The sequence below is a fragment of the Cyprinodon tularosa genome, unplaced genomic scaffold (assembly GCF_016077235.1).
Source record: "Cyprinodon tularosa strain WSP-4 unplaced genomic scaffold, ASM1607723v1 ctg953, whole genome shotgun sequence".
NCBI lineage: Eukaryota > Metazoa > Chordata > Actinopteri > Cyprinodontiformes > Cyprinodontidae > Cyprinodon > Cyprinodon tularosa.
In genome coordinates, this window is record NW_024039733.1 from 23,264 (window position 1) to 45,472 (window position 22,209).

Sequence of the window (22,209 nt, forward strand, 5' to 3'; positions counted from 1 at the left end):
TCCACCCTGGACAGAGAGGGGGGGTCCATCCTGGACAGAGAGGGGGGGTCCACCCTGGACAGAGAGGGGGGGGTCCATCCTGGACAGAGGGGGGGTCCACCCTGGACAGAGAGGGGGGGTCCATCCTGGACAGAGAGGGGGGGTCCACCCTGGACAGAGCAGAGAGGGGGGGGTCCATCCTGGACAGAGGGGGGGTCCATCCTGGACAGAGAGGGGGGGTCCATCCTGGACAGAGGGGGGGTCCATCCTGGACAGAGGGGGGGTCCACCCTGGACAGAGAGGCGGGGTCCATCCTGGACAGGTCTCCAGTCCATCCAGGGCAACACAGAGACAAACAACCATTCACACCTAAGGAGAATTTAGAGAAGCCAATTAACCTAACAGTCATGTTTTTGGACTGTGGGAGGAAGCTGGAGTACCTGGAGAGAACCCACGCATGCTCAGGGAACCCAAGCAAACTCCATGCAGAAAGACCCTGGGCCGGGAATCAAACCTGGAACCTTCTTGCTGCAAGGCAGCAGTGCTACCCACTGCACCACTGGGCTGAAACTTTTTAGCTATAAAACATATTAGTTATCTGGTTTGTAACATGGAAAAAAGAATGACAGGATTGGTCAGCTTGGACTTTAGAGCCAATTCTTAATCTCACTTCATCGCATCATTGACTAAATGTTCTTATTAGGTGTTTGGAGATGAACTAGATCTATTTTTTTCTGAGTTTTCCTCCTTGATGTCATAAAATGGCCGGACTCAGTGAGAAGTTGTGGAGAAGCTGCATTAGAGCAGAGCGTCCTCAGGTTACGGCGCGGACGATGGAGCAGGAGGAGGATGTATGAACGGAGCTGGAATGATGCAGTCCGTTAGGAATCTGCCCTAATCCCTGCATGTTTCAATGCATCTATGTGAGCGGGAAAGTTCTGTCCTTCCTGCATGGCTCACCGAGTCAGGACTCCATCTCTAAGGAGAGAAGCTCCAGCTTCCTGAAGCCTCGCCTGGGTTTTCCTTTTCTGACTGAATGTCAGTGAGCTTATCTGTAATCTAAGTATGGGGCAGTGGGGGGCACAGAAGGGGGATGTCCATCAGGAGATTGTAAGGAGGCACAATGCAAAGTGGGCTTTGATTGGTCAGCTCTGATGAGGGGGCCCAATGGCGATCATTTGGAGTGAGATGAGTGATGGAGCAGAGGGTACTTATGGAGAAGAAGAACGCCACGGTGACGCCGACCCGTGTGGAGGAAGACTTTCCGTTCCAGTGTGTGACCTGCAGAACCCAGCGCCATGGTAAGACAGAGAGGAAGATGAGCGAACATGAGAACGTTTTGATCTTTTCCGGATTTCTACAGATGGTTATGGAAAAAGAGGCAATTACCTCAAAGGAAGATGTTTTAGCCCCATTCAGATGACTGTCCTTCTCTGGAAAACCAATGGACCGCCTATCGACTCGGATTTTTCAGCTACTGGCATGTTTTTAGTTAATTTGGGTCTCCTGGTAACATTTCTCTGTTTCTGAAACCTTTTCTTATTACGCAGAGAGCGTTTCTCTGAAGCAGATCTATAAAGGAAGGAGTGATGCAGAAGATAAAGGCGCTCAGCTGTGTGGAGAGCAGGCGTGCCGTCTGTCCTGCCAGCTCTAAAATAGGACGGTCACCTTCAGGAAATCCCTTTCAAATCCTCTACCAGTCTCACCTTAAAAATAGCTCCAAGATGGCAGGACTGGTAGTGTTTTAAAATGCTGTTAGGAAAAAGGTCCAAATAACTGCAGAAGATGGGAGTGTTTAGACTATAGATAATATGGGAAAGTAGTTTTATATTATCTCTATAGTTTAAGGTTTAACTGAAGCACAGAAGCTACCAGGCAGAGTTAACTGGACCAGCAGACTCACATGACCCAGTGGAGTAGAAGAACAGCGTGTCTGAAGTTGCTCAACTTCCACTTTAAGAAGCGTCCTGAACGCGTTGGGCCAACTGCTGCTGGATTAAACCTCACGTCATGCTGATAGGAAGCTATTTCCACCTCCTGGCTAACAGTTGCAGACATGCATCTTCAGATCTTAGCTCCCTGAGGAATCCAGCACCTCCCGACTCTAAGCTCCGCATGGGGAGGACATCAGGAGGTTTGGGGCTCTAAAGGGTTTCTTTGAACCATATTTTATGGGGGTAGAATGATTATGTGCAACATTAATTCATTTATTTATGATATATATGTTTTCTTGGTGATCTGTGAAGAAGCCGCGACCCTTTAGTGGCCAGAAATAATCCTCTAGAAGATTCTTCAGGTCTGAAGCTCTTCGTTTCAGCTTAGCTTAGCATTGGACATTAGCCTGTGTGTGTTTCTAGTTCTTTGGTCTACGATGGACCAGTCCCATAGGCCCTCAGCATCATACTACCTCCCCCTGCTGGACAGTTGGTTTTGGTCTGAAAGCATCACTATGACTCCTCCAAACATTCTCGTTATTATTATTGTGACCAATTAGCCACAACTTCTGTCATGTCTGAGTGACCATTAAGTTTCTCGCCACGATGCATTGGCTTTGTCCATTTAGCTGGAGTTAGATCTGTAAGTCTGAAGGAGTTGCTTTGGTCGGCACCAGTGCATGAGGACATAGACACTGGTTTCCAGTATCTTCTAGTCTGAGATTTGATTGAGCTTTCAGGGCTTTGGTTGTTAATAAACATCTGGACAGAAATGTCATAATGGGCTTTAAAGATCTGACCCCCATGCAGAGAACCAATCAGAGACCAAGGGTAAAAGTTAACTGGTTTATTGAGAGTTAGCAAAAACATAGATGGAGTCCAGGCTTATCCAGTGATACAGGAAGGCTTCCTGCCGAAGAACAAAGACAAAGCAAGTTTAGACTCAGAGAGACATGCTAAGGTTAGACTCTGCTAATCTCAGTTTGGCTAGAGTACCAAATACTGGCAAACACTCTGGTGTCCATGTTGTGACAGCCTGCTGCTCAAATACTCCTCTGGAAAAGACCCAACGAGCCGCAGGTGTGCAAGTAGGCTCAACGAGAACAGGCCCCATCTGGTGGTGGAGAGAAGAAAAACATTTAAAAAAAAAACCCGGAATCCTAACAAGAAATCCATTCAACTGAGGGACAAAATTTGTGTCGGATGGGATTCAATTGGAAAACGATCCCAAAAACTAGTTTTAAAATAGTTGAAGCAAGTCCACAAAAAATCTTAAATTTTAACCCAATTGAAAATGTATGAACAGTTGATTCTTGTATGTAGAACCTCTGCAATCAGTTCTGGGTTTAAATCTGCAGACAGTAAAAAAGCAAAAGCCATTTAGTCCTAATTAAATCCCTCCAGCAATATTAGATTTAGACTCAACGTTATTTATCTTTAAAAAAGAGCAAATAAAGAGTAGAAACTAGAGAACATTACAAACTAACTTCAGTAAAAACGTTCATGCAGAGATGGATGCATGTAAACCTCAGTCAGTATACTCTCTGCAGATTTCCCAAGAAGAAATCATCTATTGTTTAACTCTTTATAGATAAAACAGATAAAATAGGTATAAACATGTGATGCAGAACAGACTATAGGCTGACTGTGACCACAGAGACCCATTTAAAGGAGATCAGAGAACAACAGGAAGTCTCCCCAAATCTGCTTCTGTCAGACACAAGATGTCAAAACAAAGAAAAACTTTCTGTACTAAAACTAGCACTCTCTAGAGAGAGCCAATCAGTGACACCGAGGAGGGGTGTGAATCTATTTAAGAAGAAGAGAGATGTTTCAAGAAGTTTTAGAAATGTAATTATTTAAAAGATAAATAGGTGCAATAAACTTATATCTTTCTTGGGTTTCTGTTTTTTAAAGTATTTATAAATCCGTACACTGACTGAGGAACATAAAATAATTAGCAGCTGACAGCAGATGAACCTGCAGAGGCTCCTTTAGAAAAACCCACTTTGATTGAACATCTGTTTTGTTCTTATATGTTTTAGAGCCGCAAACGTCCAGATTTTGCACGTTTTCTACATTAGCTGTAGTTATATAGTCTGTTCTCTGGTGCTGGATGTAAATGCTTCCCTAGATGCTTTCTTGATCGCCTTCAAGATCATCTGCAAAGATCTTAGGTGTTTCTCTCTCCCTGCAACAAGCCAACATCTCAGGAATGATCTTTTCTGATATCACTCAGCAGACATGATGACCTCTTTTACCATCTTCCATCTTCTTTTCTCCCTTTTTCTTCCACCCTCTAAGCCCACCGACGCCCAAACCGATGCCCGCTCCTTCCTGACTGAGGAAATGATAACAGGTAGTTTACCCTTCACATTTCCTTTAAATGACCTTTGATTCCTTCAGATTTCCTGGACAATCTGCTGGTTTGTGCAAACTGAGGTGAAATGCCAGGAGGAGAAAACATCAAGATCTCATGTGAATTTGACCTGCCTCTTCTCTTGGGACAGAGTTCAAAGCTGCCTTCGACATGTTCGACACAGACGGAGGCGGTGACATCAGCACCAAGGAGCTGGGCACCGTGATGCGGATGCTGGGCCAGAACCCGTCTAGAGAGGAACTGGATGCCATCATTGAGGAGGTTGATGAGGATGGTGAGGATGCAGTGAAACATGAAGGTTGACCTTTTTTGTGCTCTGGTTTCATGTCTGTCGTACCAAAGCACTGGTCCTGAAATGCTTAGGCGGGTCCCTGCATGGTTTAGATGCTTCCCTGCTGCTACTCAGCACATTAGAGAAGCTGAATGAGTTCCTTCATGCATCATCTTCAGGTTAAAGAAGAGATGATCAGGACAAACATCTCTGGACTCGTTTGACCGGAACCCCGGTCCAGTCTCTGTCAGAACCGCTGTTCACGGCTCAAGTCCGAACAGGGTGTTGATGTGAGTCTAAATAAGGAGATACCCAGGGCGGTATTTGATTGCTGTGGGGGGTGTTATTCATCAGCAAGCAATATGTTAGACTTCAGACTAGCTTTCTGAACAACTCAGGCCTGCAGGTTCAACCAGCATCTAAAGGCTGCTGTAGCATAAAAGGAAGAACCTGCAGGAACCCTGTTCCCTGTTCCACACAGAAAGAAACTCCATGTTTTATGGATCCTCCATAACACTGGGCTTACATGGTGCAGTCGCCGCACAGCTGTAGCGTGGATGTGTTCATCACACTGAACGCTGCAACTAGGCTGTACCAGCTACAGGCCCAGTTGTAGAAACAGTGCTGGAGAGAATAAAAAGTTCACGTTCCGCGGTATTATAGTGGAGATTATCCCCGCCTGTCACCTAGGAGACCAGGGTTCCATTCTCTGACGAGGAGCCAACTGGAGTGGCGGCCTAGTGTTTAGGTCTATGGCGCCCGAGGCAGAAAGGTCCATAAAAGTCCACAAAAACGTGTCAATATTCCTCCATACTGCTCGTCCAATGTATTCCACGTGTCCTGAGTGGGTAGCATCCAGAATTTACTCGAAACGAAGTCATTTAGAATGTTTTTAGAGCATAAACAGTAGTGTATAGGATTTCCTGAAAGCGCGCGCCGGCGCGTTCATGATGCTACGGAAGCCGGCAGACCAAACCAGATGAAAGTGCGCATTCAGCGTCTGCTCTGCCGATAATGCAAGCGTAGAAGAAGAAATGTGCTGTTTACCTGTGCAAAGAAAGAAACAACGAAAGAAAAATGTCTGAGGACTTCAGTGTTGAGGAAGAGCATGAGTTCTTTGCCGAGCTGAATGCGCTGGTTTGGTCTGCCGGCTTCTGTAGCATCGGGAGCGCGCATGTGCGCGCTTTCAGGAAATCCTATACACTAATGTTTATGCTCTAAAAACATTCTAAATGACTTCGTTTCGAGTAAATTCTGGATGCTACCCACTCAGGACACTTGGAATACATTGGACGAGCAGTATGGAGGAATATTGACACATTTTTTGTGGACTTTTATGGACCTTTCTGCCTCGGGCGCCATAGACCTCCATTATTTGAATGTCAGCAGACAGCAAGAAGCCTCCCAGATCTCCAGATGCATTTGAGATATCAAAAAAGTACTCCAGAGTGTTGTTCAGCATGGGGGTGAGTAGAAAATGAAGGCTAATCATGTTTTGGGTGTACTATTCCTTTAACCTTCACTGCTCCCTGGGTGCCCCACGATGGCAGACCCCTGCTCCCCAAGGGGACGGGTAAAATGCAGAGGTACATTTTTCCAATGTGAGATCAATAAAGCTCAATTATTATTCTTAGGATGTGTGAACATGTTTTTTCCAGTGGTGATTCTGCTCAGCAGTGTGATGAACCTCAACGTTGGTCGTTGTTTCCTGCGTCTGGAAGCCCTGATTAGACGATCGTTTGTCGTATCCACTTCCCAAAGCCGACTGTCAAGGAAATTCACCAAAGGCTGCCTTCTTCTCCTGACTCTCTGCAAACTTCCTCAATGTTACGGACGCCACCATGTTGGTCTACTTGTTTACCTCTAGAGAGCAGTAGTAGCGTAGATCGCCGCAAGGCGCTGAGGAACCGTGCTAGCGTGGCGTGTAAACGGCCTGAAGGAACAGAGCTTGGCACAGTGAACTGATCCAAGCTCGCTGGGATCGGTTTTCAGAGGGTAGTGGAGATGGGGCTTATGTCTCTGTGTTGGCCTGGAAGCACCTTGCAACCCCCCCCCCCCCCCCCCCCCCCCCCCCAACAGAGCTGGAGGAGGAGTCTGGAGAGAGGGAAGACTGGGAGCCTCTGCTGAGACCCCCTAACTTACCTCTTCTCCCTGGTCGTTCTGCCGATTGTTTTCATTCACCTGATGGACCGAGGCCTTTATCTCAGAGAAACACCCTGCAGTGACAGCAGTTTAAAGCCCAATTTCACATATTTCACAAATCTAACTTGAGAAAACCAAGAAGTTACTGAATGACAGTAAAATGTGTTTGACCCGAATCCATGTGTCCTCAGGCAGCGGTACTATCGACTTTGAAGAGTTCCTGGTCATGATGGTGCAGCAGCTGAAGGAGGACCAGGCCGGCAAGAGCGAAGAGGAACTTTCAGAGTGTTTCCGCATCTTTGACAAGTAGGACCCTCTGTAATAGAATCTCATTAGTTTCACTTAAGAAGCACCAAACTCTGAAAAATCTAATCTGTTAATGAAAACATTTTAGACAGAAGAAACATAAAGCAAAAACTTTTTGGGCAGAAGAAGTAAGAAAACACATAATTTGACCAGAGTGGATCCAAAATGTCATGGTGAGTCTGGAGCAGGATCAAAAAAATCCAGACAAGAACATGATGAGCAGGGGGACAGAAAACTTAACGATGCAATCTCACTGTGAGGAGTATGTTTGGGAGTTGCTGCTGGTCCTGCTGGTCCTGCTGGTCCTGCAACCCGGTCCCCAATGAAGAAAAAGACAAAAAGCTCATTATTTCAGTTATCCTGTCATGATTTGTCTCAGAGCTTAGGCATCTATCCTGCTCATTGGAGGATATTTTCTGTATCCAGGATCACATTCTTTCAGTCATGATTTCTCGACCATAGGTGAGGGTAGGAACGTAGACCAACTGGTCAATCCCGGGCTTTGCCCTTTCGCTCAGCTCACTCTTCACCTCAACAGACAGGTGCATTATCTGCATTACAGCAGCAGCCCAACAAATCATTCTTTGGTTTGGCTGATCCATTCTCCCCTCGTGAACAAGACCACAAGACACTTGAGATCTTCCATTTAAGACATGAACTCTCCTCAAAGCTGAACAGGACAAGTCACCTTTTTTCAAATGAGAACCATGGTGCCAGACTCTCATCCCAGCCGCTTCAAACTCGACTGCGAACTGTCCAAGTGCTTGCTTGATGTTGGCTGGAGGGAGCCAGCAGAACGAGATCTGCTGGGCCCCAGACCAGACGCCCTCTGGCCGTCGGCTGCACCTTGAAATCTTGTCCATAAAGGTGCTGAACAGGACTGGGGACAGAGGTCATCCGTGTCGGAGTCCCACATAGACCCGGAACAGCTGTACCTTAATGCTGCTAATTCAGCACAATCTCCTGATCTGCTTGTACAGAGACCAAATGGCCCCTAGCAAAGGGCCCCTGACTCCGTACTCCTGAAGTGTACCCCCTACAGTGCCCCTGCTTTTCATTCCAGATGTTTGCCAGAGGTGCTTTGAGGCTGGCTTTTCCCAGGGCCTCTCCAAAAACTCAGCCTCTGTGACCACTGGGGCAGTGAGACTGTGTGGGGGGGGGGGGGGGGGGGGGGGCCTCACGATGGTCGATAACGGCGACAATGGATGGTGGAGTTTTCCCTGCAGCTTTAGGGAAGTCAGTTCAAACTCAATGCTCAGGCTAATGATGGTGGTCCAAGGTCCCGGTGCCGCCTGTGTACGGCAGCCTGGGTTCTGTCAGAGGAATGGGGGCCATTTGGTTTCTTTTGTTAGCCTCCAATGCCCCATACCCATGTGAGTGTGTGAAGGGAGGATCGTTAAAGGGAAATGTTGGCCTGGCTGAATAGGCGGATGGCCTCGCCTGTTCAGCCAGTCCAACAATTCCCTGAGACTCTTCACCAGCATTCTTGTGAACTGGATCAGCGCTGGGGCTGAGGCCCCGTCCACACGAAGTCAAAACGAACACGAAACGCTAATATTTTCCAGAACGCTTGTCTTAAAGACGGAGACGTAAAATAAATGTGAGCGTCCACATGAATGCATGAAAACGCTGCAAAATGTATGCCAGGCCTGTAAGTGGCGCTGTGGTGCCAAAGCAATAGTAGGCGACGAAATGTTGGGCATGCGCAGTAATATTTATACATGGTTGCCCTGCGGGTCCATTTTGGTGGTTCAGTCAAATTCAGGTGCTGAACTATGTGGTCGATATTGCTCTGTTCTTCCTGGAGATATTCCAGAAGAAGAAGATTCTGTTGTAAGCCCGACAGCAGGGTGAGTAGCATTAGCAGCAACCATTCAACACAGTACGGCGCCATTGTTGTTGTGATACTGTGTCGTGCATGCGTGTTTAGAGGCGACGCTATGACGCATGCGTGTAAAAAAAAAATGCGGTTAGAGCTTAAAGATGGAAACGCGAAAACGGCGTTTCAAAATCTTCCCACTCTGAAGGCTGAATAAAAAAAAGATCGTTTACAGACCCCCGAAACGCCGGCTTCGTATGGATGAGAGGCTGGTTTGGTGAAAAATTAGTGCGTTTAGGCCAGGGTTTGACTTCGTGTGGACGGGACCTGAGGCTGATGACGTTTCATGATTTCACCACCACATGAGAACGGACAAGTACGCGTATTGAAAAAAGGCCATGAACTCCTGTAAGCCCCTTATGATCTGCTTTCTGGATGAAATAATGAGCTGATGTTTAATAGCTTTGTTGCACAGACCAGCTGTCACTGGGCATACTGGCTGTGGAAAACACTGCAGCAACATGTGCTTCAGCTAAACAAACAAATACACTGAGAATAATGCAATGAATCACTGGGACGCCATTTATGCAGGACACATTTATAAGCTGCACATGCCAGGATTTCTAGAAACACCTGCAGCCATTTGCTGGTCTTTGAGCACCTCTCATTTTCAGCTGTGAGATCTTTAAGAGCAGCATCCCAGAGAGATCAGGGTGTGAGGTTTGGCAACGCCCCGGAAATTCCACTTCCTCTTGAATTCCTGTAAGCTTCTTACCGCCTGATTTCTGCCAACATGACACTGATTGAGCAACCTTGGACGCAGATCTGGACGTGCTGCAGCTTCTCTGAATATCCTCCTGCTGTGGGCCACTGAATGGAAAGACCTGATGTTTTGTTTCTGAAAGCCTCGGGCTGTTTGATCCTGTCACGGTCTTCAATCAGAGGCGCATCTTAGATCCCTAAACCTACATAGATCTGACCAAAACCAAACCTGAGGGTATCTGTTAAACATCACTATAATTCAGAAAGGTTATATTTGCAAGCTGCTTATAATGAGATCAGAGAAATCAAACATCCATGGCTCCTTTAGATGAAAACCAGCTTTAAAGACGAAGCTGATCTTTTCATCATAAACTCTGTTTGTTGGTGTGAAGACGTTAAAGAGAAATGAGATGGGAAGCAGCCGCTCTAAGAGTTTCTCTCTCCCTGCAGGAACGGAGACGGTTTTGTTGACCGGGAAGAATTTGGAGACATCCTTCATATGACTGGAGAACAAGTCACAGAAGAAGATATTGATGAAATGTTTGGTGAATCAGACACAAACAAAGATGGAAAAATAGATTTTGATGGTAAGACTGAGCTTTTTAGCAGCATTTTACAGAAACCACCTTATAATCAAACCCACTACCAAGGAACAGAGTTTTTATTTTCAGTTATACATTTATTATAATTATCAACACACTGATCAGAGTGAAAACAGTCAGTCCACCTGATTCACTGGGAGCACTGGGAACACACCAGAGAGGTTGAAGTGGCGACATCTAGTGACCGCATACGGTACTGCAAGAAGGACACTTTCATTGGCCCTTATTTAGGAAGACAGTTTTATAGCTAATAAACAAACATTCATAACTACTTATGAACACTGACTTTAGGCTATAACAGTAGAAATATGTAGGATAGATGATGGATAAATACTTTAAATGACTGCATCTCCTGAGGGAAGCGAAAGCAGCCATACCTGTTAGTCAGCCTTCCGTAGTTCCCACAAATGTATTTATAGTCATGAAACTTTTCTATTTTAAGTGTCCTCTCAGCAAAGTAGCTCTCTGAATAGCTGCCTGAGCACCAAGAGAGGAAGAACAGAAGACCAGGAGATTTCCTTTCAAAGTGGAGCCGTATGGATAAAAACTGTGGTAGATTCAGGGTGACATCGAATGGCAGGGCTGGAGAGACGGAAAATAAAGGGAAAAGGAAGGGAAGGAATGGAGAGAGGAGGGCTAAAAGGTTAAAAGAGAGGAAAGAACAGAGAAGAAAAAAGATTAAAAACAGAAGTCTGGCTCTACACCTGCAGAAAGAGAAATATTTCATTACAAACACAAACCTCACAGCGTTGATCTGCTTCTCTATCTGAAGGCCAAATTAGTCAAACTAGCAGGAAACAGTTTTCAGAAATTTGCTCAGATCAGAATATTCAAAGCTTGGTCTGCATTGGTTTAAACCCTCTCTACAGATAAACCCCTAAATAAAACCCAGTGCAGCCAATTAAAATTAAAAATTAAAACCCTTTTATACGTTGAGCTGCTCTGTGGAGGCCTCAGCTGTTCTGTTTGAGAACATGAAGACCAAAGAACCCAGCTGGCAGCTCAGAGGTCAACTAATAGGGATGTTTAAAGTTGGGTCGGGTCAAGATACGACATCCCATCTCCTCTCATCTCGTCATTTGAAAATCAAAAGAGAGTAATAGACCTATAAAGCCAAGCCAATATAATGTGGATCACTCCCTTTTAACTTCCTGTTCAAAGGGAGTTTTTCCTCTCCACTGTCGCTACAAGCATGCTTAGTGTGAGGGATTGCTGAAGAGTCAATGAGTCGATGCAATCAGCTGGTTTTCCTTAGATAGAAAACTTTGAATCAATCTGACTGGATGATCTGGTGAACTGGAAAGTGACCTGAGATGACATGATGTGAATTGGAGCTATAGAAATAAACTGAATAGAATTAATCTGGTTGGAAAATCTGTCAGTCTGGTAATTCTGAGCTGATCACCCAGAAAACTGCCTAAACAGACGAGTGGAGCGTAGAAACCACAAGACATGGACAACATGTGGAAAAAGCTCCTCTGCTTGAATAAAACCGACGGACCAACATGCAGAATGTGGCACAGAATGAGGAGACAGACCCAGCAGATGGTGGCGGTGTGATGCTGTGGGGAAGCTTTCCTTCAACACTGAAGCCTGTCAGAGGGGGTGGGAGATTGACAGAACTAGAAAAGGATGGCTGGGATAAATAAAGTGGCCTAGTCAAAGCCTGAAATGTGGTCCGCCTGAAACCTGCAGCTTTTCTGCTCTGCAGCTGGAGGTCAAAGGGGGTTGAATCAGATCCAGACTGTGGATCATTTCTATCTTTATTAGGGGGGGTTATTCAAGGGGGCGTGATTACTTTGCACCACAAGCACTGAAGGTACAGTCAGACCTTTGTGTTGAGAAAGTGAGTGAATCTGTAAAAATAAAAATAAATAAACTGTTCAGGAAGTAAAATGTAAAAAGTATCTTAATGAGGTTCCTAATGAATGATTATTGAGCTGCTCTGGGTTTATTATTCCATCAGTTTGCTTGGTAGCTCCTCACATCATGGGTTATGTCTCTGTGGGGACGGCTGATGGACATTTGCTCCTCAGACCGTTGGATTGTCTCTGTGGGGACGGCTGATGGACATTTGCTCCTCAGACCATTGGATTATGTCTGTGGGGACGGCTGATGGACATTTGCTCCTCAGATCGTTGGGTTGTCTCTGTGTGGACGGCTGATGGACATTTGCTCCTCAGACCATTGGATTGTCTCTGTGGGGACGGCTGATGGACATTTGCTCCTCAGACCATTGGATTATGTCTGTGGGGACGGCTGATGGACATTTGCTCCTCAGATCGTTGGGTTGTCTCTGTGTGGACGGCTGATGGACATTTGCTCCTCAGACCATTGGATTATGTCTGTGGGGACGGCTGATGGACATTTGCTCCTCAGATCGTTGGGTTGTCTCTGTGTGGACGGCTGATGGACATTTGATCTGTGTTTTCTCCTCCAGAGTTTCTGAAGATGATGGAAAATGTCCAGTAACCGGTCCAGTCCTACATTCCTTCACGGCGCCTCCTCCAGAACAAACTGAATCTCCTCAGCAAAGAAACTCCAACTGTATAAAAAGTGTAAAGATAATAAAGGAGTTACCCCCCCAGCGTCTCCTTGTCCTCCTTCTCATGTCAAACCCACATCTCTATAAATATACATTCAGACCATTTAAGACCAAGACGCCTCCTTGTTCCGTCCTCTCAGCTGTCCTGCTGGCAGCTGCCGTGTCACCAGAAATGCAACCCCCCCCACCCCACCCCCCCACCCCCGGTTACCTAGGGCTGAGCTCCATCTGAACCGAACCCCCCCCCACCCCCAGCAGCAAGCCTCTACGGCCTGCTGCCTGTTTTTCTCATTTTCTATAAACATACAGACCTGTTGGTGGCTGTTAGCTTCTCCAGTCAGTTAGTTTCAATCAGACCTGTCTCTCTCCCTGTCTGTCTCTTTGTCTGTCTCTCTGTCTCCCTGCCTGTCTCTCTGTCTCCCTGTCTCTCTGCCTGTCTGTCTCTTTCGCTGTCTGTCTGCCTGTCTCTCTGTCTCCCTGTCTGTCTCCCAGTGTAAAGCAGAGCTGTTCTCCAAAGTTTTTCCTCCTGATTTTCATCATTTAGATCTGAGTAATAAACTCTGATCTAGGCCTAAAGTCTGTGTTTCTCCCAGAGCATCAAGCAGACCGCCTCGCCACCAGAGGCCTGAAGCAGGCGGTCAGGGAGCCTTTTATCGCCCTGCTGCAGCCTGCAGGTTTATAGCCTGCAAGCCCCCCCCATCACCAATGAACACCCCCCCACTGGAAGCATCAGGTTGGGTGTCTCAGCGCCCGGATGTAGGAGGGGCTTGATCTTCTCCCCTGTTCAGCCGGACATGGATCAGCTATTCAGGGCACAGTGAGGGCGGGGTCACAGTGAGGGCGGGGTCACAGTGAGGGCGGGGTCACAGTGAGGGCGGGGTCACAGTGAGGGCGGGGTCAGCCTCAGGGAGGAACAGACGGCCCCCCCACCCCACCTCTCTGACCAGAGGATCTGTATTTTAGTTGTTTTTTGGTCATAGTAACATCCCTTTATGCTGATTTTATAGCAGCAGAACTTCCTGCTTCCTTTGGCTGGAAGTTGATCCAGTTTCTTCATCCTTCCTCTTCTGGATTCTTCCCTCAGTTTTCCTCCATTTAGAAATAAAATCTAAACTAACTAATAAAATAAAATCGAAACTATAATCACCTCCTTTGCTCAGGCTGCTTGGCTTCATGCACTGCAAAAACAATCCAGAAATAAGGAAACATTTCTTAAATCAAGTGTATTAACCTTTAATTTGAGCAGATAAATAATAGAATGACATTTTACTCTTAGAATAAGATAATTAGATAATATTAAGACAAAAACAAATAAGACAATGCAATAGTTTTTTCTTATTTAAAATGTAAGTTGTTTTGTTCTATTGGCAAAGTGTCTCACTTTCCTCCTCAATTCTAGAAAACAATGATTAGATTTTAGATTTCTTTCTCTTTTTTTTTGCAGCGTGCCAGGAGCCTGGGAGCCCTAGGTGTGATTGGCCTGCCCTGGCCCCAGAACCCTAAAAGTTCAGGATACTAAATCTGGAATCCTGTGAGCCGCAGTGGGAGGGGCCTGGATGCCCCGTTTAAAGTGTGTCTGAACCTTGTCTTGATGTCTAGTCTCTCTGTTGGGGTGCACACGGATTGACCACTCCTTTGGGCTTTTCTTTCTGCAGCGGATAATTGGAGGGAAAGCTAATCAAACATGGTAAGATGAATTAACTTTAGCTGATCTGAGGAGTTCATCTGTAATCCAGGCTGTTTGAAACGCAAAGCGAAATGATGAAGAAATGCGAATATGATGGACTAATAATCCTGTGGCTTTTCTTCTGCTGGAGGCAGAAGGATGTTTATCTTTGTATTTAATACACTTTGCTTTCATGATCAAACTGAACCTAAAGCTTCTATTTCTCTGATTTCTGTTCTTTAAACAGAGAAAGTTTCAGTCCGTTATCCTTTATGTCTTAATGCTGAACGCTGATGAGCAGCAGGATGGAGGGTCAGCTGGGAAAGTGCAGATTCTGCTTAGGAATCAGATTCCAGGGGATTGGATGTCTCCAGGCCATATACAGGAGGGGGGGGGGGAGGCCTGAAATAGCTGGACTCATTTTCAACCATAAGTCCTTTTGAGAAGCAACATGTGACCCGCAGCAACATTTCTTTGGGAAATCATTGGGAATGTTGTCGAACAAAACCTGGAAACAATTTCAGTTTATAACCCAAAGGATTCTGATGTTATTTCAATTAAAACACACTTTCAAGTTTCTAGGATTTAGAATTCACTTTGCATTCTAAATCTAAATAGGATTTAGAATGATTTTCTTTATCTGCAGAGATATAATCTGCTGTCCAGTAGTTTGTGATAAAGGAGACGCAGAAAATAAAAGCTGGATGATCTCCACTGCTGTGGGTTAGAGCGATAATGAGGCCTGGAGGGAAATAATGTCTGTTCTTTTACAGACTGACGCTCAACAAGAGGCCCGCTCCTACCTGAGCGAGGAAATGCTGTCTGGTGAGTACTGACAAAAAAACAACGTGCTAGAATTTAGAGCATAAACCTGCTGCAAGAAGAGGACTGATTCTTAAATTAGGACCATAAAGATCAGCTGCTCATCTCGTTTGCTTCTCCACCACAAGCTGTCAGCGTTTCCTGCATGTTCATCAAGATGTCTACAGAAAAACTGAATAATAATAAAATGATCATAAACATTCAGCTGAACTGAAGGAATATTGCCTGATGTTTCAAAGACCATCAAATCCAGGGCACACATAGAACTACACATTATAGATTTACTGGCATTTCAACGCACCTAAATTATCAATGTTACCATAGCAACAAGCTGGGCGCCTTTACTCTTCATCACCATCTTCATAATGATGAAGTGTTTAGTGTTTCTCGGATTAAAGCGGCTCATCTCCACCTTTCCCTCAGAGTTCAAAGCTGCCTTTGATCTGTTCGACACCGATGGCGGCGGTGACATCAGCACCAAGGAGTTGGGTACCGTGATGAGGATGCTGGGCCAGAACCCCACAAGAGAGGAGCTGGATGAAATCATCGAGGAGGTTGATGAGGATGGTGAGATGGACTTCATAAAAAAACTCTCCTCCATAATCAGCAGCGGAGTCAAAAGTATTTGTTAGTTCAGTAGAAGTTTAGATCCTGCAGTTTAAAAACACTCTGGTAAAAGTTAAAGTATCAACCTGACCTCTTTACTCAAGTAAAAGTGAAAAAGTATGTGCTCCAAAAATACTGAAAGTATAAAACTATAAAGTAACCTTTAATAAAAACAGATAGATGCCGCTATATGAACTGAAAGCTCTATTTCTATAATCCTCTGAGATAGGGCCGAGGATGAGGGAGGTCTGGTTGGTCTCCGTCTCCCGATACGCTCTCGCCTGTGTCCGACCTTTCAGACATTTCAGCATCTTTTTCTGAATCCCACATTGTAGCATGGCATAGACAATTCACGTTAGCAGTTTGAAGAACACCTGCTGGCTTCTGATGATTTCCTTTAGCTAACCAATGAGTGTTTGCCTTCTATGACTCATCCAATCACACTAGTTTTCACTAGATGTGGGCGGAGCCAATGATCTGCATTGGATGGAGCACATGACGGGAAATAAAGATTTAGAAACATTAAACCGAAGCCAAGAGTAACGAGTAACGATTGATTTAAAAATGTAACGAATAGAAAGAACAGATACTGGTGTGAAAATGGAATGAGTAGAAGAAGAAGGAGGAAGAAATGAAGTAATGAAGTAAAGTATAGATAAGTACAGTAATGAAGTATTTGTACTTTGTTACTTGACACCTCTGGTAATCAGCTGGCAGACAGAAAGAGGACAGAAGTTGATCTGATTCAGATCTATTTGGTTTGAAATAATCTCCCATTGATAATAGAATATATAATGATCACTAATTAATAACCAATAATCGGCCATCCTGGTTCTCTGCTCACCATCAGGCAGCGGAACCATCGACTTCGAGGAGTTCTTGGTCATGATGGTGAGGCTGCTCAAGGAGGACCAGGCCGGCAAGAGCGAGGAGGAGTTGGCGGAGTGCTTCCGTGTCTTCGACAAGTGCGTTTGGATCAGAGAGCAGAATCTGTGGCTTCACAGCCCGTCTGCTAAAACCTCCACCTGTGTTTCCCACAGGAACGGGGACGGCTACGTGGACAGGGAGGAGTTCGCTCAGATCATCCGCAGCAGCGGCGAGAGCATCACAGAGGAGGAGATCGATGAGCTTCTGAAGGACGGAGACAAGAACGCAGACGGCATGCTGGACTTTGACGGTCAGATGGAGGAAGGATTTAATCTGCAAACACCACCTCCACCAGGGTGGAGGCAAACATTAAACATCTCCTGTAGGGCGGAGGCAAACATTAAACACCTCCTGTAGGGTGGAGGCAAACATTAAACACCTCCTGTAGGGTGGAGGCAAACATTAAACACCTCCTGTAGGGTGGAGGCAAATATTAAACACCTCCTGTAGGGTGGAGGCAAACATTAAACACCTCCTGTAGGGCGGAGGCAAACATTAAACATCTCCTGTAGGGTGGAGGCAAACATTAAACACCTCCTGTAGGGTGGAGGCAAACATTAAACACCTCCTGTAGGGTGGAGGCAAACATTAAACACCTCCTGTAGGGTGGAGGCAAACATTAAAAACCTCCTGTAGGGTGGAGGCAAACATTAAACACCTCCTGTAGGGTGGAGGCAAACATTAAAAACCTCCTGTAGGGTGGAGGCAAACATTAAACACCTCCTGTAGGGTGGAGGCAAACATTAAACACCTCCTGTAGGGTGGAGGCAAACATTAAACATCTCCTGTAGGGTGGAGGCAAACATTAAACACCTCCTGTAGGGTGGAGGCAAACATTAAACACCTCCTGTAGGGCGGAGGCAAACATTAAACATCTCCTGTAGGGTGGAGGCAAACATTAAACACCTCCTGTAGGGTGGAGGCAAACATTAAACACCTCCTGTAGGGTGGAGGCAAACATTAAACACCTCCTGTAGGGTGGAGGCAAACATTAAAAACCTCCTGTAGGGTGGAGGCAAACATTAAACACCTCCTGTAGGGTGGAGGCAAACATTAAACACCTCCTGTAGGGTGGAGGCAAACATTAAACACCTCCTGTAGGGTGGAGGCAAACATTAAAAACCTCCTGTAGGGTGGAGGCAAACATTAAACACCTCCTGTAGGGCGGAGGCAAACATTAAACACCTCCTGTAGGGTGGAGGCAAACATTAAACACCTCCTGTAGGGTGGAGGCAAACATTAAACACCTCCTGTAGGGTGGAGGCAAACATTAAAAACCTCCTGTAGGGCGGAGGCAAACATTAAACACCTCCTGTAGGGCGGAGGCAAACATTAAACATCTCCTGTAGGGTGGAGGCAAACATTAAACACCTCCTGTAGGGCGGAGGCAAACATTAAACATCTACTGTAGGGTGGAGGCAAACATTAAACATCTACTGTAGGGTGGAGGCAAACATTAAACACCTCCTGTACGATTATCTGTTAATTATATATAATATTTTATTGAGTTGTTTTATTTCAGTAGTTTAAACACATTAAGGTTGGTTATTAATCACACTGACTGATGCTTTTCTGTTCAGTAGAGTAAAACATTTACATATAGAATTTATAATTTCTATTCAAAATATGGACTTTTTTTAATGTTTTATCTTTAAAATGTGTTTAGTCTGAAAATAAGCTTCATCTCAGAAATTAACCAAATGTCTTAAACGTGTCTGTAATATCGGATGAAATGAATCGATCATTTTAATCAATCAGCTAATTGCAGCTGAAACAAGAATGTTTTAGTAAAATTCAAAATGGCGGCCGGTGAAGGAGAACGATGAGGCTCTGGATGAAGGTATCGGATCGGTATCGGATCGGTATCGGATCGGTATCGGATCGGTATCGGATCGGTACCATCCAGGGTCGGATGAACAGCCGCTCGTTCTGGACGTCTAACCGCTGATGTTCTTCTGTTTCCTCCAGAATTCCTCAAGATGATGGAGAATGTGCAGTAAGGACTGACGGACTCATGGACATTCCTCCACCTCCCTCTGGTTCCCTAAAGAAGCACCCACCCACACACCGTCCCGCCCCCCCTCCACCCTGGCGGGGGGGTAGCTGGGCTTTATTAGTCCCTGACTTGTGATAAATGCAGACAGTTTGTCATTTTTACTGTGCTGATGCCACCCTGTGAGTGGGGAGCAAGCACCCCCCCCTCGCCCACTGGTAAAGCTGTGATCTAGATCTAGTCTAGACAGATTGGCAGCCTGTTACCTGCTGCATAGACCAATAAATCCAAAGACTTTACTGTACAAAGAAGTAAGTTGCTTGAACAGAATAAATGAACTAACACCGCCTCCTGTCCAGTTGGTCTGTCATGTTTATGGTCTGTGTAAAAAAATACTTTTGTTCTGAGGAATTGCAATAAAATCTTTTTGTTTCTTTATTTTTTTGTCAAACTCAGAATTTGTTTCCGTCCCGTTTTCCACCAAGAAGCCGACAGAGTTTAATTCCTCACCTTCAACGTTCTGCCTGAACCTTTGCAGGAATTTAGCTGATCAAAGGACTCAGCAGAATATTCTGCTTTAAGATTCACTGAAAGCTGCTTTCCAGTAGAAAAGTGTGAAAACCAGCAGGTAGAAACGTTAACGATGATCTAAACCATCGCCTGAAACCCTGATCTGATTTCTGATGATACCAGCAGGACTCTTCCGGACTCGGACCTGGAGCAGAAAAACATCCAAACCCAGTTAGGCCTCAATCAGGACCGACTGCAGGCGGGTCTCACCTGCAGCTTGTTTATGCCGCATCCACTCAGACTCTGCTCTGTTATCCTGGTTGTTTGTTTCTTTGTCTTTGTTGCTGTATCGCTGGCAGAGTGCAACGTTGAATAAACACCTGGGAGCCAGAGAAGCTCCCTGAGGTAGAGCAGGATGGACGCTCTCATCAGTTTAACCAGAACATGGAGCAGAGAAGCCATTAAACTTCTACCACGGTGTTTGACCTGCAGTGGGAAACGTTTCCCTCAAACATAGCAGCTTGTTTACCTTCCATGACTTTGGCCGACAGAAAAGGTTTGAACTTCAGACCCTCAGCGGTTCCAGCTGCTGCTTTTAGCTGAGTCTGGTGGGGTTCATACGTCCCACGTCTGTCAAGTAACTAAGAACAAATGCTTTGGTACTTTACTGATGTAATCATTTCCTTTAAAATCTCACTTTCTACTCCTTATATTTTAAAAACATACTCATTGGTTTTGTTTCATTTAAGCTAAATTTTGTTAAGGTTTGTTGGTATTTAAAAAAAAAAACACACATAAAAATAATTTGTTCCATCCAGACAATTCCAAAAAGATAAAATCAATCCTCTAGACGTTGTTTCCAAGTCTGAAGACGTTTCTCTTCCATCCAGGAAGATTTTTCATTTCAAAATGTCAGAAATAGCGTTTAGTTCCAGGTTTTATCCAGCAGCCCAACAAAGCCTGGTTTTAGTTTAGAAAACATGCAAATAGAAACTGATGAACGGGTCCAGCTGTTGGTAATGGGGAGCCGATCACCAACAATGACCCTGATGACTCCCCATTACAGAGGGGTGGAGCTGTTTCTTCAGTTCTTAAGCTGTAACGAGGCTTTGCTGGTCCGCTCTATAAAGCCTGGAACCTGGAACGCTAATCCAGACATTTTGGATTGAAAAATCTTCCTGAATGGAAGAGAAACGTCTTTAAACTTGGAAACAAAGTCCAGTGGATTGATTTTAACATTTTGGGAATGACTCTGATGACTGAGAATCCTCACCAGCACATCCAATTAATTTCTTTGGTTGGACTCGGTGCTGCCCCAACGTGTTGCTCACTACAAACCAAAATAAATAGCTTTCCAAGATGATGCAAAGGTAAATTTGACGCTGTTACCATTAGTTCTAAAACTAATGAAATAAAGTCTAAGGAAGTTATCATCCAGACTGGTAGGAAAATGTTCCTTTAATAGAGCAGAGCAGGAAAGATTCTGGTCTTAACAGTTTGTCCTGCTTTACTTTGACTTTTTATACTTTAAGCAGTTTAAAATCGGTAGTGATGGGTCCATCAACCCTGATGCGTGGCTTCATGGCGTCTGGTTTCCAGTCAGTCATGTGACCGATCCAGGAGCTGTTTCTAACTGATTCACTGAACTGGGTTTAAAAACGTTTCTGTCAACATGATGCATCTGCTGAGAAAAAAAGTCTCATCTTTTATCGTTAAAATGATCCAGGAGGAAAAAGGAATAGGAACCTTTCAGCTGTGGTTTTTATTTTCTCTTTGTTTTATCCTTTTCCTCTCAGTTATCACTCAGCTGATCTGAATTAAAGTTCATTTCAAATGGACTCTTAGTTTATTTGCTGTTTTTACTGAACTTATTGTTTTAGAAATATGATTTAAAATCCTAGTCCTCAAGCATCCTCATTCACATTTTACCCTAAATTATCACTGTATGATAGAAGTTTACATTATTTATCTGATACATCTAAAAATATCAAAGATGTTTTCAATTTAGACTAGGATCTGAAATAATAATATGTAACCTACAGTATCTTTAATGATATCATTGTAATAGATCAGTTTATTCTGTGCAATCAGCTGCCTGTAGTGTCTGTAAATGTCCAGCAGGTGTCAGTATTCAGTCAGACAGAATCAGTAGTTTGGCTTCCTGATGCCTCATTAAGCATCACTATTATCTATTATTTACTGGAGTCATTATTTTTTAAAATAACTTGTATCTTTGTATTCCTTAAATTTTAAAAAAATAGACTCTATTTTCATTCGTTTTTATTACGGCCTGTCGGTATTAAAAAAACAAACAAAAAAACATAAAAATCTATAGTTTTATCCAGAACATTTGTCTTTTAGACTAAGATTACCAGTAATATCGTTTTATAGAGTTTATACAAAACTAACTTTCATGGAGTATATCTTTCAGACAGTGATTGATCAGCAGCTCAGCAGTGAAATAAAGTGAAGCTGTGATTAAATGTTAACAGTTTGGGAGAAAAAACCAAGTTCAAAATGCATCGATGTGAAAGTTTAGAGCAGCGCAAAACATTTTCATCTCTTTGGTTTGATGTTTTCCATGTGGTGCAGAGTTTCCTTCCTTCAGTAGAAATGTTGGCTATTTATGCTTTAATGGAGGAATTATTATTTAGACAACTTTTCTACGCTTACATTTAAAAATAAACTGGTTAGTTTTCTTTCATTTAAGCTCATTTTCATTCTGGAATGTTGGTATTTAAAAAACATAAAAACCATCAAAATAATTAGTTTCATCCATTTAATTTCTTTGTGGTTGGAGTCGATGCTGCCCCAACCTGTTGCTCACAGACCAAAATAAACAGTTTTTCAAGATCTGACTCTGTTACCGTTGATTATAAAGCTAAAAAAATGAAGTCTAAGGAAGTTATCATCCACAATAGTAGAAAAATGTTCCTTTAATATTT

At 44.4% G+C, this 22,209-nt stretch overlaps 2 protein-coding genes and 1 long non-coding RNA gene across 5 annotated transcripts; 2 read left to right on the top strand and 1 right to left on the bottom strand.

Moving 5' to 3' along the window:
* The first annotated feature begins 1,132 nt into the window (after window positions 1–1,132).
* On the top strand, window positions 1,133–12,782 carry si:rp71-17i16.4 (troponin C, skeletal muscle). Its single transcript, XM_038275340.1, has 6 exons — window positions 1,133–1,280; window positions 4,218–4,272; window positions 4,424–4,567; window positions 6,898–7,012; window positions 10,044–10,180; window positions 12,636–12,782. The coding sequence occupies exons 1-6, from the start codon at window positions 1,278–1,280 to the stop codon at window positions 12,665–12,667; spliced, it is 486 nt and encodes a 161-aa protein (XP_038131268.1). The 5' UTR covers window positions 1,133–1,277; the 3' UTR covers window positions 12,668–12,782.
* On the bottom strand, window positions 10,252–12,629 carry LOC119776752. The gene is made up of 2 exons (XR_005279816.1): window positions 10,936–12,629; window positions 10,252–10,831 (listed from the first exon to the last, which is right to left on the bottom strand). It is a non-coding gene; the product is annotated as an uncharacterized LOC119776752 (long non-coding RNA).
* A 1,487-nt stretch (window positions 12,783–14,269) lies between the features above and the next one.
* Window positions 14,270–19,103, top strand: tnnc2 (troponin C type 2 (fast)). Of its 3 annotated transcripts, none has more exons than XM_038275334.1 (6): window positions 14,270–14,427; window positions 15,180–15,231; window positions 15,652–15,795; window positions 16,685–16,799; window positions 16,875–17,063; window positions 17,126–17,390. In XM_038275334.1, exons 1-6 carry the CDS (start codon window positions 14,425–14,427, stop codon window positions 17,178–17,180), a joined length of 558 nt encoding a protein of 185 aa, XP_038131262.1. In that variant the 5' UTR covers window positions 14,270–14,424; the 3' UTR covers window positions 17,181–17,390. The 3 variants fall into 3 exon arrangements, with proteins under 3 accessions (XP_038131262.1, XP_038131261.1, XP_038131263.1); XM_038275333.1 differs by having other exon boundaries at window positions 17,095–17,236; XM_038275335.1 differs by lacking the exon at window positions 17,126–17,390 and adding an exon at window positions 18,730–19,103 and having other exon boundaries at window positions 14,271–14,427; window positions 16,875–17,011.
* Window positions 19,104–22,209: the final 3,106 nt, after the last annotated feature.